General features: G+C 43.3%; 1 protein-coding gene across 2 annotated transcripts in view; it reads left to right on the forward strand.

The window, feature by feature from the left end:
* The first annotated feature begins 233 nt into the window (after window positions 1-233).
* cdk19 (cyclin-dependent kinase 19) overlaps window positions 234-26,448 on the forward strand; it is a 47,678-nt gene continuing 21,463 nt past the window's right edge. Inside the window, exons 1-3 of one of the 2 annotated variants that reach the window (XM_034527138.1) lie at window positions 234-503; window positions 5,097-5,172; window positions 25,540-25,593. In XM_034527138.1, coding sequence (XP_034383029.1) covers window positions 376-503; window positions 5,097-5,172; window positions 25,540-25,593 — 258 coding nt within the window. In that variant the 5' untranslated portion in view covers window positions 234-375. The remainder of the gene's footprint in view (window positions 504-5,096; window positions 5,173-25,539; window positions 25,594-26,448) is intronic. The other variant, XM_034527139.1, reaches the window with a different exon arrangement.

The following is a 26,448-nucleotide window of genomic DNA, read 5'->3' on the forward strand; positions in this document are numbered from 1 at the left end:
GTAACAAAAAAATATATATAAAGAGTATTAGGTATATATTTTGAACTAACAGTCCTGTTTGTACACAATTAATTCTAAAACACTGTTCATGAGCGTTCGTGAGTATGCAAACCGCAACGAGAAACGCGGGCTGTAGTTTCCGCTTCTCGGCTCAACGAGCCGGCGAACCGCGACGTCTGCTCAAAAGAACTATATTTCCCGGCGAGCCCCGCGCGCCAATTAGAGACGTCAACGAGCCAGTGAACATTAAGAGGAGCAGACCAAAATCCCAAACAAGGAAATGGTGGGGGAATAAAACGACCAGATTATTTAATTAATGCATGTAATAATTAATATTTTATTTTATTGTAAATTAAGACGTATTTATTGGCTGAAATGGACTACGACTTCAAAACAAAGCTGGCGGCCGAGAGAGAGAAGGTGGAAGATCTGTTCGAATATGAAGGTTGCAAAGTGGGTCGAGGCACCTACGGGCACGTTTATAAAGCTAAGCGCAAAGACGGGTAAGATAACCGTGAACGTCGTTGTTTGTACGGACAGGAAACTGACCGCACGGTGCCTTTTCTCCGGACACCGCGGCGGTGTGTTGACCGGGGCGTTAGGTGTGGACCTCCCCGAAGCGATAACCCGTGTGTCTCTTATGTTTTTGTTTTCATGTTACACACTCACTCACTCCCCAACGTTCTCCCCTTCCTCCCTCCTCCTTTTCCTCCTCCTTCTCTCCCTTCACCCTCTCCCCCTCAAAACAACACAGTAAAGCAGCGGAGCTAACGTTACTTTATTTTTATTTGCAATGTATTTAAACGCACTGGTATCGTCGTTCGACCCGAAAGAGACATTTCAGCGTCTTTTCGCGGGCCGAGCTGCCCCCCTCCTTCGCCATTTGTAACACTGTGCGCTGAGAAACTTTTTTCTTCGAGACTCCTAGTTTAATGTAATATATTCGCTATTCTATTTTTTTCTATGTGTTTACACTAACACCGTCAAGCACGTGATGTGAATACAACGTAAATACCAGCGTCAGGCAGAGTGACACCGCTATTCTGTGTTAGTAGTACAATTGGAAGAATACCAGTTCATAATAAACCGTTTTACTTTATTGTGAAATGGCTTTCATACTGAAATTTGCCAAAGTAGTGCATGCATTGCTCATATTTTTCTTCTTCTCCTTTTTAAAGATATATCTTACTTTGTCTGGGCTGCTGGTCAAACAAAGAAAGAAACAGGGTGATAGTCTGAAATTGTGATGCACTGATCCCACACCCTAGATTGGTTTTGGTGCCTTTCATGACCACATCCACATCACTGTTGTTATAAAATTGCAATTTGGTCATAAAGTTGTAATAATGCAATTTTATAAACCTGGGTTAGAGTTAGGGGGTTAGGGTTAACAATGTTATTAATAAGCATGCACCAGGTGTGACTGACAATGTTATGTGTTATTTGCTGCCTCATCTTACCTAACACACAGAATACTGCAGGCGGGGTCTTATTGTGTTCGCTGCTACAACGTTGGATAATAGAGACATGACGTGAGGTCAAAAGGTGAACCTAGGCAGTCGTCTCCGTCTTAATACCGAGAGCTTTGTTTAATGCTGTGAGGTAATCACATCCTCAAGGGTATTATGGATTTAGTGCCGGGGATACGGTGTAATTAGCGCATCCGAGGGCTTCTTTAAAAGACGCTGGGCAGATTAAAGAGGAAATACAGTGAGACGGCTGATATATTGCAGCACATTCTCATTTCAACATGTCACATACTGACTTTTTGTCAGGCCCTTTTGATAGCACTTCTGAGACACTAGCTCAGCGCACGGTCGAAGTAAAACACGTGGTCAACGTTGTGAATGCTGGCTCAGGCTTTGGCGGCAAAATCTTTTAGGCCGGTTTTGGGGAAAAAAAGAAAAAAAAACAACAAAACAACTATGTGGTTAAACCACATAGTTAGGTTTAGGAAAACATCATGATTGGGCTTAAAATAAGTACCTAAACTAGGGTTGAGGCAACAAAACAAGTTAGGTTGAGGAAAACATCATTGTTGGGCTTTTAAAAAAATGTACCTAAACTTGGGTTTAGGCAACAAAACCACATAGTTAGCTTTAGTTAAGATAAGTTCACTTTTACTGTAAGATATGCTAATTTTTTTCTTTTTAGTGTGGAGCAGTTAGTCCCAGCTGGCAGTAAAAAAGAGAAGTGTGCCTGAAACAAGATGTGAAGATGTGTTGTCAGTGTTTTAAAGAAGTAGGTGGAGGTGTTTCCATACAATCCTCGTGCCTTTGTAGGAGCCATTAGGATAAACAAAAGCAGCAGTGTGGGTGCATCTCTCTGCTGCCCACGTGACCTGTGCGCTATCGTTTTGGCACTGTTATCAGGAGACTTGTTGTCATCTGAAAAATAAAACACTGTGACGCATAAAGATCCTATTTTTTCTGTTCTCAAATGTTGAAAATACAGCAAATATGGTCACAAGCAGCCTCTCAGTTAATACATCAAATCAGTACTAATGTTTGGACCGAGCAAGGCTGTGAGTTGGCAAGAATGTGGTGATCCGATTTGTATCACGATACAGTGGCCACGATTCAGTACATTGCGTCAAGCTAATGATAAAGCTGACGTTAGTGGTGCGCTCGTGTGCTACTTCCTGTTTCTGTTTACATTGTTACGTCGGAGTCAATCTGGGAACCCATTGGCTATCGGTGGAACGGCGGATAAGCCTCTGGGAGGCAAGGGGCTCTACATTACATTACATTACATGTCATTTAGCTGACGCTTTTATCCAAAGCGACTTACAATAAGTGCATTAAACCATGAGTCCAAACTCAGAACAACAAGAATCAAGCAAGTACAATTTCTTCAATAACGTTAAACTACAGAATACTATCTGTAAGTGCCATTTAAGTGCTACTAAAGTGCTAAACAACAAAGTGCTATTGGTAAGGGACATTTAAGTGCTACTACGGCTCTACCCTCCCTATTCAAGGTATAGTCGAAAGAGGTGTGTTTTTAATTTGCGACGGAAGATGTAGAGACTTTCTGCTGTCCTGATGTCAATGGGGAGCTCGTTCCACCAACGTTCCAGACTTCGATGTGCCTACGGTGTGTGAATGTTGTATGAATTTTTAGAAGATGTAACTGTAACATGCCTACTACTCTCATTATATTAATCATTTCTGTCATATGAATTGAATGTGTCGTAACTCTGTTATGTTGTTCATTCTGTACACATGACATCTATTGTAATTCTGTCCATCCTGATAGAGATTGGCGTCTGTTGCTCTGCTGAAGGTTTCAAATTGAATTGAATTGAAGCGCAGGTGGCACTTTGCATAGTAGCTCCTGTCATCAGGATGTGAATGAGCTCATGTAGTGTGGTCAGAAGACTAGAAAAGTGCTATACAAGTACAATCCATTTACCATTTACATCCCAGGACAGACTTCCTCTCCCGCGCGCTGCTTATTGTCTACAGTCCGATTACCAAGTTGAGACGCGAGACCCGAGTTGAGAGAAGACAACTACAACCGGTTTGCTTCCCAAGTACCCAGTTTTCAAGCAAATTTTAAAACAACGAAAAGCTAAATCATCGTCGGACGACGATCACATTTGGGGTTATTGTGTTCCTCCTCTTTCACTCTGTTTCCCTGCATTCAGCCAAGACCTGCTCAAACGTGATCGGTCAATACTACAGTACTCGGACTACAAACAGACCCCAAAACATTGGGTTGTTTTTAAAATCAAGTGACTCGTATTTAAGAATAATTGTTTTGATAACCATGAGATATGAATGATTAACTGTCCTGAGTGGCAAAACATAACTTTATTTCATTATATCTTCAAGTTTAGTCACATTCTATTCAGTTCTTTAAATTGGAAGCCTGTCCGTGTGTCACGTCAGGTCAACTACGGGTGCACGATCATAACACACAAAGCGTTGCGTCCAAAGCAAACTTGGTTCAGACAGTTGCAGTGCTGCTTGCCTCTGGTGGTTGTCTTATGCATAGGTTCATGGTGCCAGTCACCAGCGCATCTGCAGACCAGAGCATTACAAATCTTTTGAGGGAGACATGATGTGACTGCGCGCAAACCGCAGTGACGTAATTTCAGAGGCCTTTTGCTGCTCGCACGCACAAAGCCAGCAAAAACCAGCACGCTGCGGGGTGGCCGACCACACCGACAGTTACCTGGAGGGTGTTGATCGGCTGACCTTTGGCTGTGGATCTTGCTCCAGCGTCCTTCACTGTTTGATCTCTGAGCAGCTGTTACAGCGTGTTGAATCGGCATCAGAGGGTGTCAGTGAGAAGGAGTTCTCTGATTGGTTGTTCTGCCACCGTGGTCATTTTCTACCCGTTAAGCAAGGCGACTGGCTGCAAAACATGTACGACGCCACATAACATTATTCTGAGAGATTAATGATTAATTCGCACACATTTGGATAAACAATGAACTTTTTGAGATATTTGTCAAACAAATCTGCCGTTAATTCTCTAGCTGCAGCCTCTCAAATGAAAATAACAATACACTTTATTTATATAGCACTTTAAAACTGATGAGCCGAGAAATTAATTGGCTGATTAATTCCGATTACAAAATGTAACATGTGAGATGACCCAGCTGTCAGACTATTTTGAATTTGGCTTCATCAGGCCATTTTCAAAATTCATACATTTCTCTGGTCAAAGAACTATAAGTAAACATAGATAACTCTCTCCCAAAAGCCACAACTAGAGAGCTGAAAATCAAATGTGCTCAATGTTCACAGATATTAATTTAATGTTTCCACACCATTGATATATTGTCAGTCTTCATTTAGACGGTGTTCCCTGTTAAAATAGCTGCAGGAGTTCATTTTTGTCACTTGTTCCCTCTGATTTTGCACAGCGAAGTTCCAATGTCATTATTTGAATTTGACTACATTTATAAGAGGATATTTTATTTACTGACCGTGTTACAAGCTCTTCTGAGCAAGGGCCCCGAAAATGCTGGAAAGTGAAAGTAGTGGCTGAAATGCTGGGGGGGGGGTACACATTCTCGTGTAGGGAGGAAATCTGCGCGACCTCTAGTAATGTTGCTCCCCAATTATCTTTTTTCATCCCGACAGGAAAGATGAGAAGGACTACGCACTGAAACAAATAGAAGGCACTGGAATATCGATGTCTGCCTGTCGGGAAATCGCTGTAAGTTACAACCCTTTTAAACATTTTAATTCTAGTTTTTGTTTGTTAGATCACTGCCTCAAAATTCACCAGTGAGATATTTATTGATGTATTTTTTGTTATGTAAGACATTAAAGTCTCTTCAGCTCCTGTTAACCACCGACCTTATTTTAAGGCATCCAACCAAAAACACATAAACAAAAATCTAGGGTTCAATCCTGCAGCACTATTTATTTAATCCATTCTAATCCATACACCGGCAGAACTGTAAAAAGTGTTGTTGTTTTTGCTATTGTTTGTTTATGTTTATGTTAATGTTAGACAAACACCACAAATAGGACCCATTTACAGTTGTTTGTACAAGTTCACACATTTACACTTCATGATCCTCTAAATGCACCACTCTCAAGGTCTCATTTCAAACCGTTGTTGTTGGTGAGCAGGTCAAATCAGCAGGCGCAATGATAACTGACTTACCACCACGGCCATTAATTAAGGCCAAAGTGGTGAAATACGTTTTGCAAGAGACCGTCTTTGCGGTGCGATCACACGAGCCCCAACGGGAGGGGGGAGGGGGACGGCAATGGCCCCTCCCCCACTTCCTATCTCATACTTCAGACAAACAGATAGAAATAGAAACAGCCGGCAAAGGACTCCAAGCCTCTCTTGTGGTATAGTTCCCGGCACGGCAGGTGTCTCCGGGACAACATCCAGAGCTTCACCTGGATCCAGAATATGGGCCATATGGTGCAAACAATGTCAGTGACACCATGCAAATACACTCAGTGGCACTGAGCAAACCTCGCTGCAGTTTACCTTTGGGGTATTTGCCGTGACCTCAAGCTGCACGGGAACATTTCTCAGTTCTACATTCAACAAGCTGACAAGATGTTGCATTTTTGCAGCTCGTCTTTCTTTGCCAGCAGTTTTCTTTTAACTCTTAAAGTCACCTTAAGTCACCTTTCAACCTTAGTGTGTTTGGGTTCAACGGGGTCTTTTAAAAACAAATGGACAAGGAGCGACCTGGGTATCTTTGCACGTTCAGCCTGCAGCCTGATTTACTCCAGAGTAAACCAGCGTCCGTCTGCAGAAAACATTTCAGAATTCCCTCCAAAACACAATGGTATGCTTTGGAAAGTGATCGTCAGTGAGTTAAAGTATACTTGCAGCGCGTGGGCTAAGGTATGCAAAAACACATTCCTGAATTTCCAGCATTGCAGCCAACCGGCAGAAAAGGGGACAAAGGTCAGAGGCACAGCGTCGCTGGTCACACATGACGAGACATTGTAGCGAGGGCAGATGTCGCCTCTGCAGGTTTGAAAGTATTTAGTTAAGAGAACCAGCGACATTTCTCAAGGTACAGTAGCAAAACAGACAAAGTATTATGTAGATCTGTTATGAAACATGTCCCACAAGTTTTTTTTCTGATTCGACAAATCCCCCAAAAAATCAAAATGGCGTACAATCAAACCTCTCTGAGGAAAAATCATGTCAGCACAAAACCATGAGGGTTTTTAGTCCCTTCTGGGCTTGAGCAACCTCACAAAGCAGAGGTACTGTCACACGATCCCAGACTCTGAGTAATGTAAAGCGGACTAATGTAAGTCTTTTTGTGTCTGAGCTGAGTTAGAAAATAGTAAGTAATAAACGATAACATCATAAACACCGTTGACTCGCATCTCTATTTCGAGAATGCTTTTGCTGGTGTGGTTTAAAGTTAACTCACCATTACCTGCTTCACACTGAAAACCCCAATCAACATGAGAATAGACCTTTACAGACATACCGACTTGTCATAGTAGCGCCGCAATTCTTTCTTGAAAGATTATGACTCGATTCAGAAAACGTGCGTCTTGTTCACTTTTTAAACTAAATACTAGCAACATATATATATATATACAATATCCCATCACTTTCCGATCAGGGTCTCTTATCATTGGATAGGAGCTGTGACGTTAACCAACCAATCCCACAGTTCTGAATAAAACCTTCTCACAAACCCGAGGGCTGTTTCTCACAACGTGGAGTCCTCCTGTAAACACACGTCTCCCATGTGTCAACGTCGCTGCTGGCACAGTTTTCGGTAACTTCATTCCGCCCGTTGGTTTGTGTCACCACTGAAGGTGAGGTTTGATATGTGGAAAAGGTGTGTTTGCCTACCTCCAGAACCACTCCATGCCTTGGAGGAACCTGCTGTTGTTCATTTACTCTGAGTATGTGAAACGACTCAGCGGACAGCAACAAAAAAGAAACGCAAAAAGGTTTACTTTTGGTTTTCACGTAGTTCTTTTGTTTTCAAGCTTGTTTTGTCTTTCTTGGACAAAGTTAGCTGTTTTCACTACCACATTATTGGCCTGACAGCAGAATCTGTGATTAGTGTTGCAGAAAAACAATCACGAATGCACCTGGAAAATCAAGGAATTACAATTAAGTATGACGATTGAAGATAACACATGAGGATGACAATTACCTGCCATAAAGGAATCAATAGCCAACTAAGTAAATATTTTGACTGGAAATCAAAAATCTGATATTTGAATACATCTCTCGTCACTTGTATCTTCATGTGTGAAATAGATAGATAGATAGATAGTGTGGCATCACAAGGGGACAGGTAGTGGATGGGCGCTACAGAGTGGCCACCAGTGCAAAAACTACATCTCCCAGCCTGCCTCACCGCTCACCCAGCTGCAGCTGCTTAAGGCACCTGATTGAGGCAGGGCTGGGAGACTTAAGGGAGAGCACCTGGGAAGGAGAAGGGAGAGCGGAAGGTGAACCCACGAGCACCTGGAAGAGGACAACAAGGGAGAGGACCTCGTAGCCTGGATTCACCAGGATTGAGTTTTTGTTTGGTTAATTAACCACTTTCTCCTCCGGGATGTTTTGTGTTATCTAACTGGACCTTTTTTTTGATACTTTGTTGTTTTTGAATGTTACCTTGCTGGTGGGATGGGAAATAAACCTGGACTTTTGTTAAATACCCTCGGACGTGCCTGTGTTCATCTCTCTCTTGGCACCGCCCCAGGCTAGCCTGTCCTAGCGACAGCCCGTGACACTACAATAGATAGATAGATAGGACATATTTCATTTAAGAATTTAAATAATAAAGGAAATGAAAATGAATGAAAGTGTATACAGTGTATCTAAGTGTATATAAAGTATATACAGTCTAATAGCAGTTGGCAGGAATGTTCTCCTGTATCTGTCCTAGTGCAGTAAGTGATGGAGAGAGTGGTCCAGGTTATCCAATATGGAAAATAATTTCCTCCTCACCACCTGTTCCGGATAGTCCTGTTTGCAGCCAATGGTGGAGCCGGCCTTCTTCACCAGTTTAGTGAGTGTCTCCGGCTCCAATGCTGCTCCCCCAGCACACTACGGAGAAGTACAGAGCACTGGTCCAACAGACTGGTTGAACATCTCCAACATCTTGCTGCAAACATCAAAGGATCCAAGTTTCCTCAAGAAAAAGAGTCATTAAGAGAGATGATGACTTAGACTTCTGAGAAATGTCACATCTATTCTTTGTGTACATTGAGTCACTACAGGTGTTGTCGTGGATTCAACAAGGCATTGCTGGCAGCAAAGCAGGGCTCTTGCGTGCTGTCGTGTTACGCGGACAGGCAGAGAAAGAAACCCATGGCCATTCGATTTGGCTTTGAAGCCTCGGAAGAACAATCGTCCCTTTCTCAAGTCTGTGCTCATGGAAAAGTCGACGGCTTTTTGTTATCTGGCTGCTCCACAGGGGAGCTGAAAATAAGACCACATGTGTTTTTGTCGTGTCGTTTGCAGCATTCCTTTCCAGATTAATCAAATCAGACCATGACAGTCTCTCCCAGGGGCCCGAGCAGGCAGAACAGAACAGACCGCAAACAAATATTCCTTATCTACTGATATCCACGAGGCCTACAATTATGTACAGTAGCGGACACAGAAAAAAATTTAAATCTCCCACGTTTCAAGAAGAAAGTGAATTTTCCGGTCTAGGCTTGTGGAACGCCGGCTCGAAAAGGGGAGTTTAGTGTCCTGACAAATGTTTGTGTGTGCTCATCTCTGTGTCGTCCTTGAATTGAGTCAAACACAGACTACAGCCTTTGCATAGGGAAATTGTTTCCACGGTCGCCACTAATCTTTTCTTTGGCCGTTCGGACCAAAAACAGCATTGCAATAAAATAAAAGAAGAAGAAAGAACGCAAAGGCCATGTTTGTTCAGACACTGAAATACAATCTAGGAAGTTCGTTATAGATAGGGACACATGCTTAACAATGCATCTCGTACGCATGTGTTTTAAACTCTAGCTGTTACAAGCTCACTGATAATGAGAATGAGTGCGAAAGCTCGCTCCGAAAAATGTAATGACAGCCGTGTAATGTTTTATTTTTATTTGCATCATAAGGAATGTAAACAGCAGCAACCAAAACAATTCTCTGGGCAGATAACATGGCCGACATCTTCACAGAAAAAAACCCCATTGTCAATCAACTGCACAGAGCATCAATGATGGAAACACAAGAGACAAGAGAGATGAGTATTGAACACAAAACAACAAATAAAGACAAAAATGTATTGTTTTCATACTTATGACGAGAACAAGCATATGGACGCATGAATGAATTACACGACAAAAAAAACTTCCCCCGTGTCAAAACGCTCTGGTTTCGGGCTTCTAGAGTGAGTTACCTCTTGTTCTCAAATATTGTTCGAAATTTCCCAGGCCATGGAAATAACATATTGGAATTCTTTTAATTCTTGCTGGTGTTCCCCTTTATGAGCCTGTTTCAGAATGTAGATGCCGTCATGGTCCTAACAGTAAACCCCTCCAAAACGTGCACCAGACATGCAACGCTAACTGTCACTTTTATGCTGATGACACTGTGATATATTGCTGTGCGTCAACTCTTGTGCAGGCAATTGATCTTTTGCAGTCACTCTTGAAGGAAGTGAAATAGAGGTTGTTGACTCTTATAAATATCTGGGTATTTTGATTGATGACTCCCTCACTTTTAAGGGCAGTACCTGGTGAAGAAGTTGAGGTTAAAACTGGGTTTTTACTTTCAAAATAAGGTGTGCTTTTCAACTAACGTAAAAAAGTGATTAGTTGCTGCTAACTTTTTACCTGTGTTGGACTGGTGATATTCTTTATATGCATGCCTCTGCTAACTGTCTTCGTATGGTTGACACAGATTACCATGCTTCACTGCGGTTCATTACCAACTGTAAAGCTCTGACTCACCACTGTGAGTTATACTCTTGGGTATGATGCCCTGCTTTGGCCACCCATAGGCGCTGTCATTGGTCAATGTTTCTTAAACTAACTTGGTTATGTCACTGACTTTTAACTTTTAGTTTCTTTTAACTTGTCTTGTTCTGAAAATTGGTTTTGCTAAAAAAGAAAAAAAAGAAATTCTTGCCCAGCAGGACAAAGGACTCTTTGTGCCTACCAAACCGCCACCTCGCTTCGTTTAGCAAATTGTGCAGTTCAGCAACTGGCGGGAAGGGTAGAGGGAGGTTGGTTTGGCTGCAATGTGTGTGTGTGTGTGTGTTTTTTTTTTGCAGCATGACATGTCCAGGGTCTTGATTTGTTCCTTCCAAGGTCTGCAGAAATATAATGCACAAGCATTAAAGCAAATCAACGCAGGTCGCCTTTAGAGACAAGGTTTGTCGTTCTGATGCCGTTGGAAAAAAACGTTCATCATTGAGCGACAGCGGCGTCAAATACAATGGAGAAACCAATAAAGCAATGACTTTTGAAATGTTGCAGTGTTGTCTCAGAACATTTTCTATCCAATTTCATTGAATAAAGATCCCAAATTTGGTATATTATATTATATTGTTATATATATATATTGTTTTGTGCCACGCATTCAAATGCCTCTGCTGCCTTTGAGACGAGTGGGCAGTGAAGCCTACCGTCAATTCTATTTTGGGTGTTTCGAGCTCAGATGAGGAATATTCGCAACGCTTTTGGTGTGAACGCAGCATTACTCCAGGTCTCGGATATAAAATTAAAAAGGAACAGGGAGTAAACAAGACAACACTTTGCAACACCTTTTTTGCTCATCGTCGGTCCTTTCCGGCCTTCTCTCTCAGTCAGCTCAACACGGGCAGCAGGTTGAATAACACGGTCCACTTATTGCTTCACTCGCCTTTAAAACCTCTGTGACAGAAGCTCTCTGTGTTTTTAGATAATGCTTGGGCAACTTGGGGTAAATCCTCTGCTGGACGGCCGTCAGAGGTGAGCCAGGCTGTGTATATTCATCAGGGTGGGGCTTATGAATGGAGGTAGGGTGGAAAAGAGGAACTTAAATATTAGCTGTTTTTTAAAATGATAGTTGCCTGAGACAAGACAAAAGCTTTGCAAGGGACAGGGTAGTCTGGATTACGGTTTTGAGTCAGTAGTACTATATTTGTGGAATGTACAAAGAGAGAGACAATGTATGTTAAAGAAATAATGAAAAAAAGCATTTACGCTAGAACTTTCTTCTGAGACCATAGTAATACATAATAAGGATGCATTGACGGTTATAAAGTTCAGAATCAACACCCCTTTGAAACATTGATCCACGAACACAAAAAAAACATTAAAGCCTGCATGAAGGAACGCTGTGGTGGTGAAGACCACAGTAATTTTGGGTCGGTGTGTCTAAAAAAACTGGCATCTACACGTCAGTAATTACATGACATCGACATATTCTCTTCAGCACTGTAGCCAGGCTGACAGAGAGTCACAGCTCTGTGGAGCCGTGTATTCCTATAGACCTCAGTAGTAATGACTTTATGAACTTCTTTAATGAAAATATTCTAACTATTAGAGGTAAGATTGATGATCTCTTGCCCTCAACCAGTGCCGATCTGTCCTCAAGTGGAGTGGCCTTGGAAACGGCTGTATGCCCTGATGTTTATTTGGATGGCTTTTCTCCCATCAACCTTGACCAATTGTCTTCAACGGTTTCTACTTCTAAACCGTCTACCTGTCTCTTGGACCCCATCCCAACAAGGCTGCTTAAAGACTTGTTGCCTTTAATTGGCACCTCTCTGTTGGATATTGTTAATGTGTCTTTGCTAACAGGCCATGTACCACATTCCTTCAAAATTAGCTGTAATTAAACCTCTCCTGAAGAAGCCCACTCTTAATCCAGAGGTGTTGGCTAGCTACAGACTGATCACTAACCTTCCCTTCCTCTCTAAGATCCTTGAGAAAGTAGTCACAAATCAGTTGTGTGACTTTCTACATCATAATAGTTTATTTCAGGAGTTTCAGTCAGGATTTAGAAAACACCACAGCACAGAGACAGCACTGGTGAAAATTACAAATGACCTAATTGCATCAGATAAAGGACTCATCTCTGTACTTGTTTTGTTAGACCTTAGTGCTGCGTTAGACACCATTGATCATGACATCCTATTAGAGAGACTGGATCAGTCGATTGGCATTTTACATACTAAAGTTGGTTTAAATCCTATTTATCAGATCGATCTCAATTTGTATTTGTAAACGATGAAGCCTCGATGACCACCAACGTTAATCACGGAGTTCCACAAGGTTCTGTGCTTGGACCAATTTTATTTACCTTATATATGCTTCCTTTCGGCAACATTATCAGGAAACACTCCATAAACTTTAATTGAATATGCAGATGATACTCAATTATATCTATCGATCAAACATGGATGACCTACAACTTCCTGATGTTAAACTCAGACCAAACTGAAGTTATTTTACTCGGCCCTGAGCACCTCAGAGATCAATTATATGGTGATGTGGTTTCTGTAGATGGCATTGCCCTGGCATCCAACACCACTGTAAAGAATCTCGGCGTTATCTTTGACCAGGGCTTGTCCTTTAACTCCCACGTGAAGCAAATCTCAAGGAATGCATTTTTTCATCTACGTCACATTTAAAAAATCAGGCACATCTTGTCTCAAAAAGATGCACAAAAACTGGTTCACGCACTTGTTACTTCTAGACTAGATTACTGCAACTCCTTATTATCAGGCTGCTCTAATAAGTCTCTTAAGTCCCTCCAGTTAACCCAGAATGCTGCAGCTCGCAAAAACTAAGAAAATAGATCACATTACTCCTGTGTTAGCTGCTCTGCTCTGGCTCCCTGTAAAATCAAGAATCACATTTAAAATTATTCTCCTCACCTACAAAGCCTTGATTGGTGATGCACCATCATATCTTAAGGAGCTTGAAGTACCTTATTGCCCCACTAGAGAGCTGCGCTCACTAAATGCAGGGCTACTTGTGGTTCCTAGAGTCTTAAAACGTAGGATGGGAGTCAGAGCCTTCAGTTATCAAGCTCCTCTTTTATGGAACCAGCTTCCACTTTCAGTCCGGGAGGCAGACACAATCACCACATTTAAGAGTAGACTTAAGACTTTCCTCTTTAATAGTGTTTATAGTTAGGGCTGAATCAGGTTTGCCCTGATCCAGCCCTTAGATATGCTGCTATAGGCTTATAGGCTGCTGGGGGATGTTTTAGGATACACTGAGCACCTATCTCATCTTCTCTCTCTACTTATGGATGGATTTACATCTCTCCATTGCACCTTACTAACTCTGCTTCCTCCCCGGAGTCTTTGTGACTTCACGTCTCATAGGGTCCATTGGACCTGGTTGTGTCTGATGCCTCTTGCCTGGTGAGCCGGCCACCTGCCTTGGCCCTGCTGATGCGCCATGGCCATGGACCCTGCTGATGCGCCCCGCTCCCCCTCCTGTCTACCTCCTTCTGTTTCATGGATTGGAGTTCCATTCATACATTGTCATAGTCACTGAATGTGTTTATGTAACTCTGTAATGCTGTTTGTTCTGTAGACATGACATCTATTGCTTCTGTCCATCCGGGGAGAGGGATCCTCCTCTGTTGCTCTCCTGAAGGTTTCTCCCCTTTTTTCCTTGTGAAAGGTTATTTTTGGGGAGTTTTTCTGATCCGATGTGAGGTCCTGGGACAGGGATGTCGTATGTGTACAGATTGTAAAGCCCTCTGAGGCAAAATTGCAATTTGTGATATTGGGCTATACAAAATAAACTGAATTGAATTGAATATTATTACGAACAGAAACAGCAGATAATAAAATGATGGGAAGTAAGATACTGTCCCCTTGGTTACTAATTGCTCAATGAAAAAGTGATTGGGTCAACATTTGTACGGGTTAGGATCACATTGTACTCACCAACATGATTGCTGACATCCAGGAACATGGCAACATGGCTACATCCAAATTAGAAGAAGGAGAGACTACTAGAGGTCAGAGGATCACGCAGATTATCTAGATTATCTAGAGGTAATACTTGGAAGTGAGTGCACCCAAATTCTCAGTATTAATCCCTAATTGCTGTGCGAACAACTGAAGTAAGTACGGCAGGTCAAAATTGAACCAGCAAGTGGTCTGTAAACCAGCCCAGTCTCGCGGGAGGATGTCAGTTGACTACTTTATGGTGGCCTTGGACTTGCTAGCTTGTGTAATGGTATATGGTTAATGTAAAATGGTACTTGTACTAGTCTAGTATTGTTCTAGTCTTCCAACCACTCAAAGCTCTTTACCACTACTTGTCATTAATCCATCTTGTCATTAATCCATCATTTATTTATATATATATAAAATTAATAATAGTAAAAGTAAAAGTGGTCAACGGGGAATAAACATGCAAGCAGATTAGGTTGCTAACGGTGCAGCTAGCTTGACCATCGCAGTTGGTAACGTGACCTCCTGCAGGGTTGTAGCAGGCAAGAGTGTCAAGTGAATCAGAGACTCTCGAGGAGCCGAATTGAGCTGCGAACGTGAGAGTCACATGAAAGATGGAGAAAGCTAAAGGCTTCAGTTGGCTACTGTTTGAACACCGTGCTAGCTTGTCTTCTTTCGCAATGATGTAGCCTGACAAGGAAGCATGCCACCCCCCCAAAAATAGTTTTTTTAGCTAAAGTAAAATGACACGACTTCATGGAAACCACAATTAAGGATCCACTCAATAGAAATTATTGTAGATATTTGATCACCATTTCTTTAATGCGCAATTCAGTCGCCCAGCTAAACATTTCCACCAGCTTTGTCCAGAATGTATGTTGTAAAAAAGGGAAACCAAACCTAATTTTCAATAATCAATTCCAACTGAAATGTACCCACTGTAACATTTTTTTTAAATACAAACTGTGTGACTATATAAGAAAATACTAGGCTAACTAGCTTGGCTAGATTTTTCTGTTTGCCTTCCAAATAAGTTTGTTCACCATTGGGTGGTTTGTTTTAAACCTCTTGTTCGTCCTTTTAGCAATGTCAACATGTTCCTAGCTCTCGACAGTCCACCATAGTGAGCAGTATTATTATTCACAGTACCAATGATGCCAGAACTATGGAAAATATTTTGAAAGAGAAGTCCTCACTGGATGACATTGTTTCAACACAATATGAATTTGTTGAAAGACATGAATATGAAATTATTTTCCTAAAGGGTCCAAGATTTCCATTTTATTGTGGAAAGCCTATTCACCCACCTGCTCCTGTCTCACATCTGTTCACTCCATTAAGTTTGACCTCCATGAATTGAAACATTGTTCATGGATTTCATTACTCTCATTAAATGTGTCTTGTTTTTCCCTGTCGGTCACAATGGCTTTTGTGTGGCCGAATGTCCCCGGCCTCATAAATAATTCCCTTTCTTCCTCTCTGCCATGTGGGCACATACGGTACGAATCATCATTTTGTTTTTGGTGGCCTAATTCCATGTGAGTGTGCAATCACTCCCTCAATAGTAATGATCTCCTGCAAGAAAAGAAATTGGCTGAACGGTGCTTTCACCACAGAGGTAGAAACATAAGTTTGCAGACTTCATTTATTTCTCCCCATGTCTGCATAAAGGCAGCCTGCGTTTCCTTGCCTGCATCCGCCATTCTTTCCTACCACAACATTTTTACGTTGTGTTTGCAGAGGGTGTAGGTTGAGAAGCTTGAACATATGGTTCCTAATCATCAGTTCATTGTTTTTCAGCCATTGTTTGATCAAGACTTCAACAAACAAAAACCTGCTGAAACGTATAGTACTAGTGAATCTGCTACAGCTGTCGTTGCAGTAAAATAAATGTAACTACGGACAGTGTGCTTCCAATCTGATGGTCTCTGAATCACGCCGCCCGTGAAGCTGCAGCCTAGTCATTTGTCTGCAAATGACACCAAATGGCTGCCCCTGTCGTGCTGATGTCTAACCGGTGCCAGTGGCTGTCACTTTGTGCTTTCTGGATGAGATCTGGCTTGGTGTGCATGCTCCCCCAGGCCGACAGAGCATCAGTGGCAGGGGGAGTCCGGCACAGAGCAAGCTCGAGCAGGTTTATTGACCCGCAGCTCGCCAGCTATGCAAGAGAGGCCATTAATCAGTTCTCAGCGTGATCCTGGGTAGAGCTGTTTTTCTTCATCTCTCTGCTAGTCTGAGGAGATGGGGGAACGATTCCAAACCCTAAGATGTGGGCTAACCTACATAGGTTATTTAGTGGTGTTTCTTAGAGCTGAAACTCCCTTTCAACCAGCGTTCAATTTTGATTTTGACAAGTAACATTTTAGTCATAGTATGTTTTAAACTAGTGGCTGTGAATTAATTCTAAACACTCTTATTGAACACTAATAATTGCATTTAGTGGATATTGCTACAGTAGTGTTTGGAAACTGGAATCCTGGATCTTCCAATTTTGCCCAATCTGGCAACACCGGGCAGATCTATGAACAGATATCTGCATGCGAATGCAAAATCTGGAGGCAAGATTTGGGTTTCGGTTTGTAGTCCAATTGTAGTTCGAGTGGTATTGACCAATAACATTTTAGCAGGCTTTGGTTGAATGCAAGCAAAACAGTTGCATTTGCCGGAATGTAATCCGGTAGTAGACGTCGTCTCACAACTAACAAGTTGCTAATCGAACAGTAAACAATTGACCAGCGCACAGAAGAGAATGTCTTGTCCTGGATGTCCACTGGCTACATTGGAAACCCGCCATGCCGATAGCCGATGGGATCTGAGACACTGAGCAACAGGTCAAGCTGCTAAATCGGCTTTAATAAGAGAAACATTTGTGCAGATGTAAGATACACTTTAACCATTCCGAGGCAAACATTGTGTTATTCTTCACTTGCAAGTTGTTGAATGAGATGACGCTTTTTTCCGTTTTTAACAGTTGCAATACATTTCATTATTCGAGTACAACATTCTGACTTTTTTGTTTCTCACAGTCATGGAAAGGTTCTGGAAAGAAATGAGATAAAAACATTCTGGGTAGCAACATTAAACGGAACGGATACGCGCTCAAATTGCTGTCTCTGCTACTAAGTACACGTTGGTTTTCTACAAGATGCCTCTTTGGGTTCGGCTCTCCAAAACCGAAGGGTCAGAAGGGTGTCAAGTCGACTCCAAGCCTTTACTGAAACCACCTTTACTAGATGTCTTCTTCCTGATCGCAGGCAACAAAACACACATTTGGGTCTCGAGCCGACCGACCTCTTTAAAAAGGTGGACTGGCAACCCTGGCCGCAGGAGTCAGGATTAGCTATGAATATTTGGTCCCTGTCCAGTGAGTGCTTTTTCTCTCTGCCCTTTGCAAGAACATGACCTATTTAACTCAGAAGAGGGACAAACAAGCCTCTTGTAAATATATAAAAAATATATTCCTGCCATGTTTGCAGTCTTGCCTCTTGCTCAAAAAACAGGTAAACATGGTGCAGAAGTCCAGAGGTCTGCCCTCAATCCTCCGCGCTAGCTGGCCTTTACCTAATAGCACATTAAAGTGAGCCACTAGATGTTCTGCACATGGAACATTTTTCCACAGGGCACCGGTCTTTCCCGTGGCTCAGGCCGGATTACAAACGTGTGATTAGTGCTCGCAGTGGCGCTTTCCCAGGACTTATTGTTTGATATTATTATACCAGCGGCTTGCAAACATTAAACATTAACGGTGTCAGTCCTTGTGTAAATGTATTTATTTGCTGCCGAGATAAGTAAAAGTTTTACAGTAATGCATCAGATGGCTTAAAGGACCAGTGTGTAGCATTTATATATGGAAGATAATATTAATAACTATGTTTTCTCTTGTGTATAACCAGCTGAAATACCAATTGCTGTGTTCCTATTTGCTTTGAATGAGCCGTTCATATCAAAGTAGTTCACGGTGATTAAAAAAACAGGCAGAGATATCAAAACCAGGAACACTAGGAAAACGCACGTAGGCACATAAGATGCAGAGGTCAAAGACAAACTGGCACAGGACAGGGGAACACAGCTGGGGAGGTATAGGTGATTAGATACAAGGGGGATCCATCAGGGGCAGACAACCACGGTGGCAAAAAAAATTTGGTCATTCCGATATGGAACCACCAAAGCTTCTCTGATTTCCAGAATCACGCAACCGAGCGGGATGAACATAGCGGGTTGATTGCCCACCCTGGAGTTTGCTTGTCAAGTCAACATTATTATGCTAAAATAGGAATCAACGCACTTTTAACTTGATGTAAAAAAAAAATGTATTTGTATAAACACGGACGAGATGTTAAAACTGTCCATTGTGCCAATAGATAGTATGCACTCACATGAGCTTTGCCGTGATGTTGACAGAGTGGCATGGGAGGTTTATTTCTTAAACTGGGTTAAGATGTCAATTTTGGGACACATCCTCAGTAGTGTGCCTTCGAATCAGTGGTTGTTTCGGCCTTTGATCACTAAACACCCTGAACAAAGGTGGCCAGCTAAAGGGTGATCAAGCCTTAGCTTGTGTCCCATGCCCAATTAAGATTTCCTACAGGGACTATGCAAGGGAGGGGCGTCCTCTTCCCTGAGCCAGCCCTACAGCTGGCCGCATACCTCATATGCCCTCCTCAAGTTGGAGGGATCTAAATTGGGTTCTCAGGTGGGAGTGGGGGGGTCATGAAGTTATAGCCCAGCAAGGGTCCTTCCGTTTGATCCAGATCCACTGGCTGCCTCTTTCAGCTGCTTGAGAAACTGCTCTGACGGTCTGTCGCAGAGCCTGTCCATGGATTCCAAGTTCTTTCAGCAACCTGATGGTGGAAGAAGCCATGAATCCTCTGCATCCCACTTCAACTGGCCAGACTTTTGCATTCTAGCCACGCTGAGTTGCGTCTGCTGCCAACTCTGTGTAATGCAGTTTCTTATGCTCGTAGGCATCTTCAACAGAGTTTTCTCAAGGGACTTTGAGCTCTATGATGTACGCAGCATTTCGTGAAGGGGACCAGAGTACCATGTCTGGCCTAAGGTTGGTAGAAGCAATCTCAGGTGGACAAATTAGTTGCTGGCTGTAACAAGCTCCTGGCTGTCACATGCAGGATTCCCCCCCAGCACCAATGAGCACACTTAGTGTATATTTTGGAATATCCTTAATTTTGTTGCAGACTGTCCCTCTGCTCTTCCCTCTCTCGTGCCCCCAACTGTATGCCCCATATATAGGGCAGAGTCTAACCAGAGGGTGAATGAGCGTCCCAGGAGGTAGTAGCGCAGGGAGTCGACCGCCCACCGGATGGCCAGGCACTCCTTCTCCACCGTGCTGTACCGGCCCTCCCTCTCCGACAGCTTCTGGCTGCTGTACAGCACGGGGCGGACAACCCCCTCTACCTGCTGGGACAAAACGTCCCCCAGCCCTCTGTTCGATGCGTCAGTCTGCAGAGTAAAAGGGAGAGAGAAGTTAGGTGTATGAAGGAGCGGTTCCCCACAGAGAGCTTGTTTTACCTTCTCAAACACCAACTGACACGTAAGTAGGCGGCAGCATATGCAGCGTGCGGACGCAGCACCCGGTCCATGAGGCGCTGAAAAGTGGCTGGGGCCCCAAACAACCCAAAGAGAAGCGTGGTGAATTGGTACAAACCAAACGGAGTGGAGAAGGCCGTCTTTTCCTTGGACTCTGGCGACAGAGGAATCTGCCAGTAGCCCTTGGTTAAATCCAGCTTCGTAAAGCAGTGCCCAGCCGATCCAGGAGATCGTCGACCCGGGGCATTGGGTAAGCATCGAATCGTGACACATCATTCACCCTGCGATAGTCCACGCAGAACCGTATAGACCCATCCTTCTTGACAACAAGAAGGATGGGGCTACACCAGGCACTGTGGGACTCTTCTATTACCCCCATCTCCAGCATGGCCGCTAATTCCCTCTGAACCACTTTTCTTTTGTGTTCAGGTAACCTGTAGGGCCGCAACCGCCCCGTCACGCCTGGAGGAGTCTCAATCTGGTTTGTGCGTCCTGGCAGGAGAGAGAACACGTCAGAAAACCGCTCCTGCAACTGGGCAATATCTGTTCTCTGGGTCCCAGAGAGATGGTCTTCACAAAGGAGCGAGGCCGGATTAGTAGATTTTGGGACCTCAGGCCCCAGCTCCTCTCTCTCAGATACCGCGGACACCAGAGACACAGACTGCGCCTCCCTCCATGCTTTTAGGAGGTTGAGGTGGTAAAGCTGTCTAGCTCCGCCCCTGTCAGAACGCACCACCTCATAGTCGATAATCCCCCACTCGCCGTGTGACCACAAAGGGCCCTTGCCACTTGTCGAGGAGTTTAGAGCTGGAAGAAGGAATCAATACAAGTACCTTCTCTCCCGGTGCGAATTGTCTCAGCCTGGCTCCTCTGTTGTACAGCCGTTGTTGACGCTCCTGGGCCTAGAGCAAATTCTCACGTGACAGCCGACCCAGCGTGTGGAGCTTTGCTTGTAGGTCCAGGACGTATTGGATCTTACTTTTACTGGTGCTCGGCCCCTCCTCCCAATTTTCCTTAATGAGGTTGAGCACCCCCCGCGGAGTCCTACCGAACAACAGTTCAAAGGGAGAAAATCCCGTGGAGGCCTGGGGGACCTCCCGCACTGCAAACAACAGAGAATCAAGCCATTTATCCCAATTACGTTCATCTTCATTAATAAATTTACGGATCATGGACTTTAAAGTCTTATTCAGACGCTCCACCAGACCGTCTGTCTGTGGGTGGTACACACTGGTCCGAATAGACTTAATGCCCAGTAACCCGTAAAGTTCTCTCAGTGTTCTTGACATGAACTGGGTGCCCTGGTCAGTCAGAATCTCTTTCGGGATTCCGACTCGGGAGATGACCTGAAACAGCGCCTGTGCGACACTCTTTGCAGAAATGTTGCGCAATAGCACTGCCTCCGGATATCGCGTTGCGTATTCCACGAGGACTAACACAAAGCGATATCCGCACGCACTCCGGTGAAATGGCCCGATGAGGTCCATGGCGATTTGCTCGAACGGTACTCAAAGGCGCCGTCGGAATGGCCGGTTGGTTTACCAATTGACACTCCGGGCAAAACGCACACCAACGGCGCACATTCGCCCGGATGCCCGGCCAATAAAATCGGGTCATTATCCGGTCCAGTGTTTTATCATATCCCATGTGACCAGCCATCGGGTTATAATGAGCCGCCTGGAAAATCATTTCCCGGCAACTGGGTGTTTTCCTCTCCTGTCTGAGCGTCACGGCTCACTCGGTACAGTCCGTCCCTAATCAATGAAAAATGCGGATATGACTGCGCTGCGTCAGGGCGCACCAACTGACCATCAACTCTAATCGCTTGGTCAAAGGCCGAGCGTAGAGTATTGTCCCGAGACTGCTCGAGTGGAAAATCTTCCATGGAGTGAAACTCGGGAGCCCGTGGAGTCTTTCTTTTTTTTTTTTCTTTTTTTTTTAAGGGGGCCCCACGTTCCAGTGTAACAAGCTCCTGGCTGTCACATGCAGGATTCTCCCCACCATCCAGCACCAAGGAATGAGCACACTTAGTGTTTATTTTGGAATATCCTTTATTTTGTTGAAGACTTTCCCTCTGCTCTTCCCTCTCTCGTGCCTCCAACTGTATGCCCCATATATAGGGCAGAGTCACTCAGGCCTTGATTCCCTGCAGCTGAGGCCAATTCCCGGCACCTGTTTCATGAACCACTCCCCCACACCCCTCCGCAGCTGAGCCTAACCATTCCCCAGCCACCACACTGGCCAATATCGACAAGCATCTTCCAGTCCCAGGGCATGGCTAGGTGTCCAGTTTCTGGCTTCGTAGGAGGATGCTTGGGCCTTTTCTGTCCCTCCCGGATGAATGTTGTTGTTTTAACGGCATTGCTTGTTTTTGGATGTAATGAATTGGTTGCAATCTTCTTGGTCTCAAGTGCTGCTGCCAGGCTCTTGAGGACCTGATTGTGCCTCCAGGTGTAGCGGCCTTGTGAGAGGCTGGTCTTGCAACCTGTCATTATATGCCTGAGAGTCGCTGGAACTGGGCAGAGGGGGCAGGTCGGGTCCTCGCCATACCATTGATGTAGGTTTTTTGGTGATGGAAGCACATCATAAACAGCTCTTATGATGAAGCTGATGTTGCTTGCCTCCATTTGCCAAAGCTCATTCCAGTTAATCTTTCTCCTCTCCAGGCCTTCCCACCGCATCCATTGCCCTTGTTTAGCAAGAGCCTTTGCACAAGAAGACACTATTGTTGCAGACCTTAGTTTATGTGGTAGAGAATTCCACAGAGTAGAACCGTGAAGAACCCGAAGGCACCGTACGGCAATTTAGAATTCATTGGAGGTAATAGTGACAAGACCGTTACTCGATTATATTAAACGGGATCTTTCCGGTCACAGTGTGTATTCAGTGAGCATGTCAACGATGTGGGGAGGAGCTAAGCCATTCACAGATTTAGAAACAACAACTAGTGTTTTCAAATGAATTCTTAATTTTACCGGGAAGTTGCAAAGAAAAGTTAAAATATAGAAAAGATGGTGTTCCGGCCAAGTAGAATCCAGTCTACTGGAAATTACCGTGACGGGAAGCATCTTAAGATGACAAAGGGCTCGTCTTGGCGATATTAGGCTGGAAGTTAAGACCAGCATCCAAAATCACACACACATTTTTTGGCGCACTCAGAAGGTTTTACCGTCGACAAAGGTGACTAATCGGCAACTGTTTGGATGACAAAACATTCTGTGGTTTCAGTTCCTCAATTTTGAGGATTTGCCATAGATCTTTGTTATATATTATTGCAACCGGAATATCCTTTTTGTTTTAACTGTTGGACATTTGAGGTCGTCACCTGCGGGTAATTGCGGTGGCCCTTTGTTTTTTCTCCATGGTTTTCTGACATTGGATTGGCAAAATGACTCACCCATTGTCGAGAAAACGATCAACAGATAGCTGTTTTCGTTGCCGAGGTAATGAAGAAACATGTCACTGCCATTGATTGTGTTGTTTAATAGTTTCTGGACAACAGTGGAGCTCTATGGCACAGAGGAAGAAGATATTGTATACTTTTATTATGCGTCCGTGCCGGTGACAGCGGCCGAATTGTCCGTCCCTCCGTCCGGTCCAATCTCATAAAACTCAGGAACGCAGAAAAGTTGGCACAAACGTCAACCTGGACTCAAGGATGAACTGATTAGAGTTTGCCGATCAAAGGTCGCTGTGACTTCGCAAAGACACCCCTCACCCCCATGACCCTGAGCAGTTAAAGTGGTTAAAGATAATGGCCATGTGACGAAATGATGACGCTGAACATCACTTATTACAGACAAAATAAACTGGAAGCCAGCTTATTGTTTCAGTAAGTGAACTAGCTGGTGTGATTTTAGGACAACTCACTTGTTAACCCGTTACTACTACACCTTGAATAGGTAGCACTTAAATGTCCCTTACCAATAGCACTTTGTTGTTTAGCACTTTAGTAGCACTTAAATGGCACTTACGGATAGTACTTTGTAGTTTAACTTTATTGAAGAAATTGTACTTGCTTGATTCTTGTTGTTCTGAGTTTGGACTCATGGTTTAATGCACTTATTGTAAGTCGCTTTGGATAAAAGCGTGAGCTAAATGACATGTAATGTAATGTAATGTACAGTGCTAGTATGCAGTAGATGGTGTGTGCGTGTGCATCTGAGTGTGTGGCCCTCAGGGGTGAAACTGGTGCCATAGAGCTGGGGTGTATAGAAGCTGTAAGCCCCGGAGTCATTATCACAATGCCCCATTATAGTCTGTGGATTAACGTTGTGATGAAACACAAACCTCATTTCCACATCCATAGCTCAAATCACCTGCATACAAATCCCGCATTATTGCCTTCAATTTGTCCCACTTCCCATTTTATTTAAATGTAAAATATAGTGCAGGGGTTCAACTTTATGTGTTTGTTTTCGCTCACTCAGCAATCTTCGTGCCAAAAGACAATTTCACACTTATTAAAGCTAAATGTCATGTTTAATCTTTATTTAAAAGGACCCAGTGTATCATAGATCCCCATTTTCTCCGCCCCTTGCTCCCAAACCAAAAATAACCAAATTCCTGTTTCCAAGACAATTGAAACGTTTAAAATAAATTGCTTTCAGGCTATTAAATGCGTTTCATTATGATACATTTCATACCTGACTCCTTTCTCGAAAGGGATTGTACCAAGGGCGATAAAGCATTTCCATTAATGTCAGATTTGAGTTTATGGTTTATGATTTAAAGTTAGTTTATTTGCCGTTTGGCCGGTAACACTTGTTTGCTCCTTCACAGAACACTTTGTTTGCACGCTCTCTGGCATTTCGGAGAAAAAGGAAAAAAGCGTTGGGCACATAAACGCCACTGGGTGACACACCACTTAGACACACCATGATGTACGTGATACATTGGGTTTGCTGCTCAGGTTTCGGGTCAAAGGATTCACTGAAATTCTACAATTTCTCTACAAGGTTGCTGACTTGGTTCAAAGACCATAAGTTATTGACATAGCTCTAGTTGCTCTTCGAGCGTGTGCGAGAATCCCCGATCTCACCCTCTATTTGATAAGCCAACACTTGTTACTCAGTTACTGGGAAATTAGCATTTAGCAATTAGGACTCGAGTCAAAAAGCCAAAAAGCAAAGTGCATCCAGAAGAACAAAGACGTGGGAGTCACAGCAGACGAGGCAGCGCACTGTGTCTGTAGTACAGTGAGACAGCCTGTGTAGGTGAATAATTCATTCAATGGGACGGCATTCACGGCGTTTCCGTTGTGTTTGCCCCCCTGACTGAAACACCCTGCGGACACGGAGGCCTGTCTAAAGGGCACGATTGATTACGGATGGTGTTTTAGGTGGGTCAGCGAATGGCACATGTGTGAATGGGAGTGGGTGAAACCCATGAACAAAGTCACTGCCAGGCTGTGTACCAAGGTTTTTTGTTTTTCAATACACACGTGTAAATATTATTTAGGTTTGTAGGTTTACTGTACAAAAAGCAAAAGAATGAAAAGTAAAAAAGATTTATTTCTAAATTATGGAACAATGCTCAATACATGTAAGGTGAGTCATTTTATGTTTTTCAAAAGGATTGTTTTAAGGGTTACAAGTGTGAATAAAATAAACATTTTTTTATTTTATTTTTTATATTTTATATTGAATATATGATAGGCATTGCTGTCACGCGGTGGGAACTGTGGAGGAGGACTCGGACGCAGAGTGGAGGTTTAAGTAACAGTATATTTATTTCTTAACAAAAAAATCACGGAAAAAAACCTGGAAGCGACTAACAAAAAATCACAGGGAAAAAAACCTGGAAATGACTAACAAAAAACCACAGGGAAAAAAAACTGGAAATAACTAGCTCCTCTGAAGAGGGATGAACGGGAACTAAATAATTATCTAACACTAGGTTCCTGGACTTGAGTATGATAAGGCGTGTGTGCAGGACAAAGGATCAGACACACTGGCACAGGACAAGGGGAGACACAGACTATAAGTACACATGAGGGAAGTGGGGAAACAGGTGGACACAATCAGGAATCAGGGAAGACAATCAGACTGGTGACACAAGAGGAAGGGCACGGAACCTGAAACGAAAGGAGAGTTAATTTCCAAAATAAAACAGGAAGTCACAAAACAAACATGGAGACAGGACAAAAACCCAACTTGACATACAGGTGTGACACATTGCATTATGCCTTTGCCTGTGCCTTTTTTGTCATATTGTCCACTAAATTGTATAAAAGCCATATTTATTGTATTGTGTGTGATGGCTGAATACAAAAAAAATATCATGTTACAATGCCAGCGCAAGAGCGTTCCAGACATCCATAATGGTCTTCCATTATGGAGCCGTGTCTCTGCTTACTTCCATTAGGCTTCAGCTGCCGTTACAGCTGGGTACTCACTGAGAAATTAAAAAGGAATCGCATTTTATTATATGTGTATATCAGGCTTTCGTTGACATTGTAAAAAAAATCTATAAATATGATAACACCACTTCAATTCAGTTTAGTTTATTTTGTATAGCCCAATATCACAAATTACAAATTTGCCTCAGAGGGCTTTACAATCACT

Source organism: Cyclopterus lumpus, chromosome 24 (genome assembly GCF_009769545.1).
Source record: "Cyclopterus lumpus isolate fCycLum1 chromosome 24, fCycLum1.pri, whole genome shotgun sequence".
In the NCBI taxonomy this organism is placed as follows: Eukaryota; Metazoa; Chordata; class Actinopteri; order Perciformes; family Cyclopteridae; genus Cyclopterus; species Cyclopterus lumpus.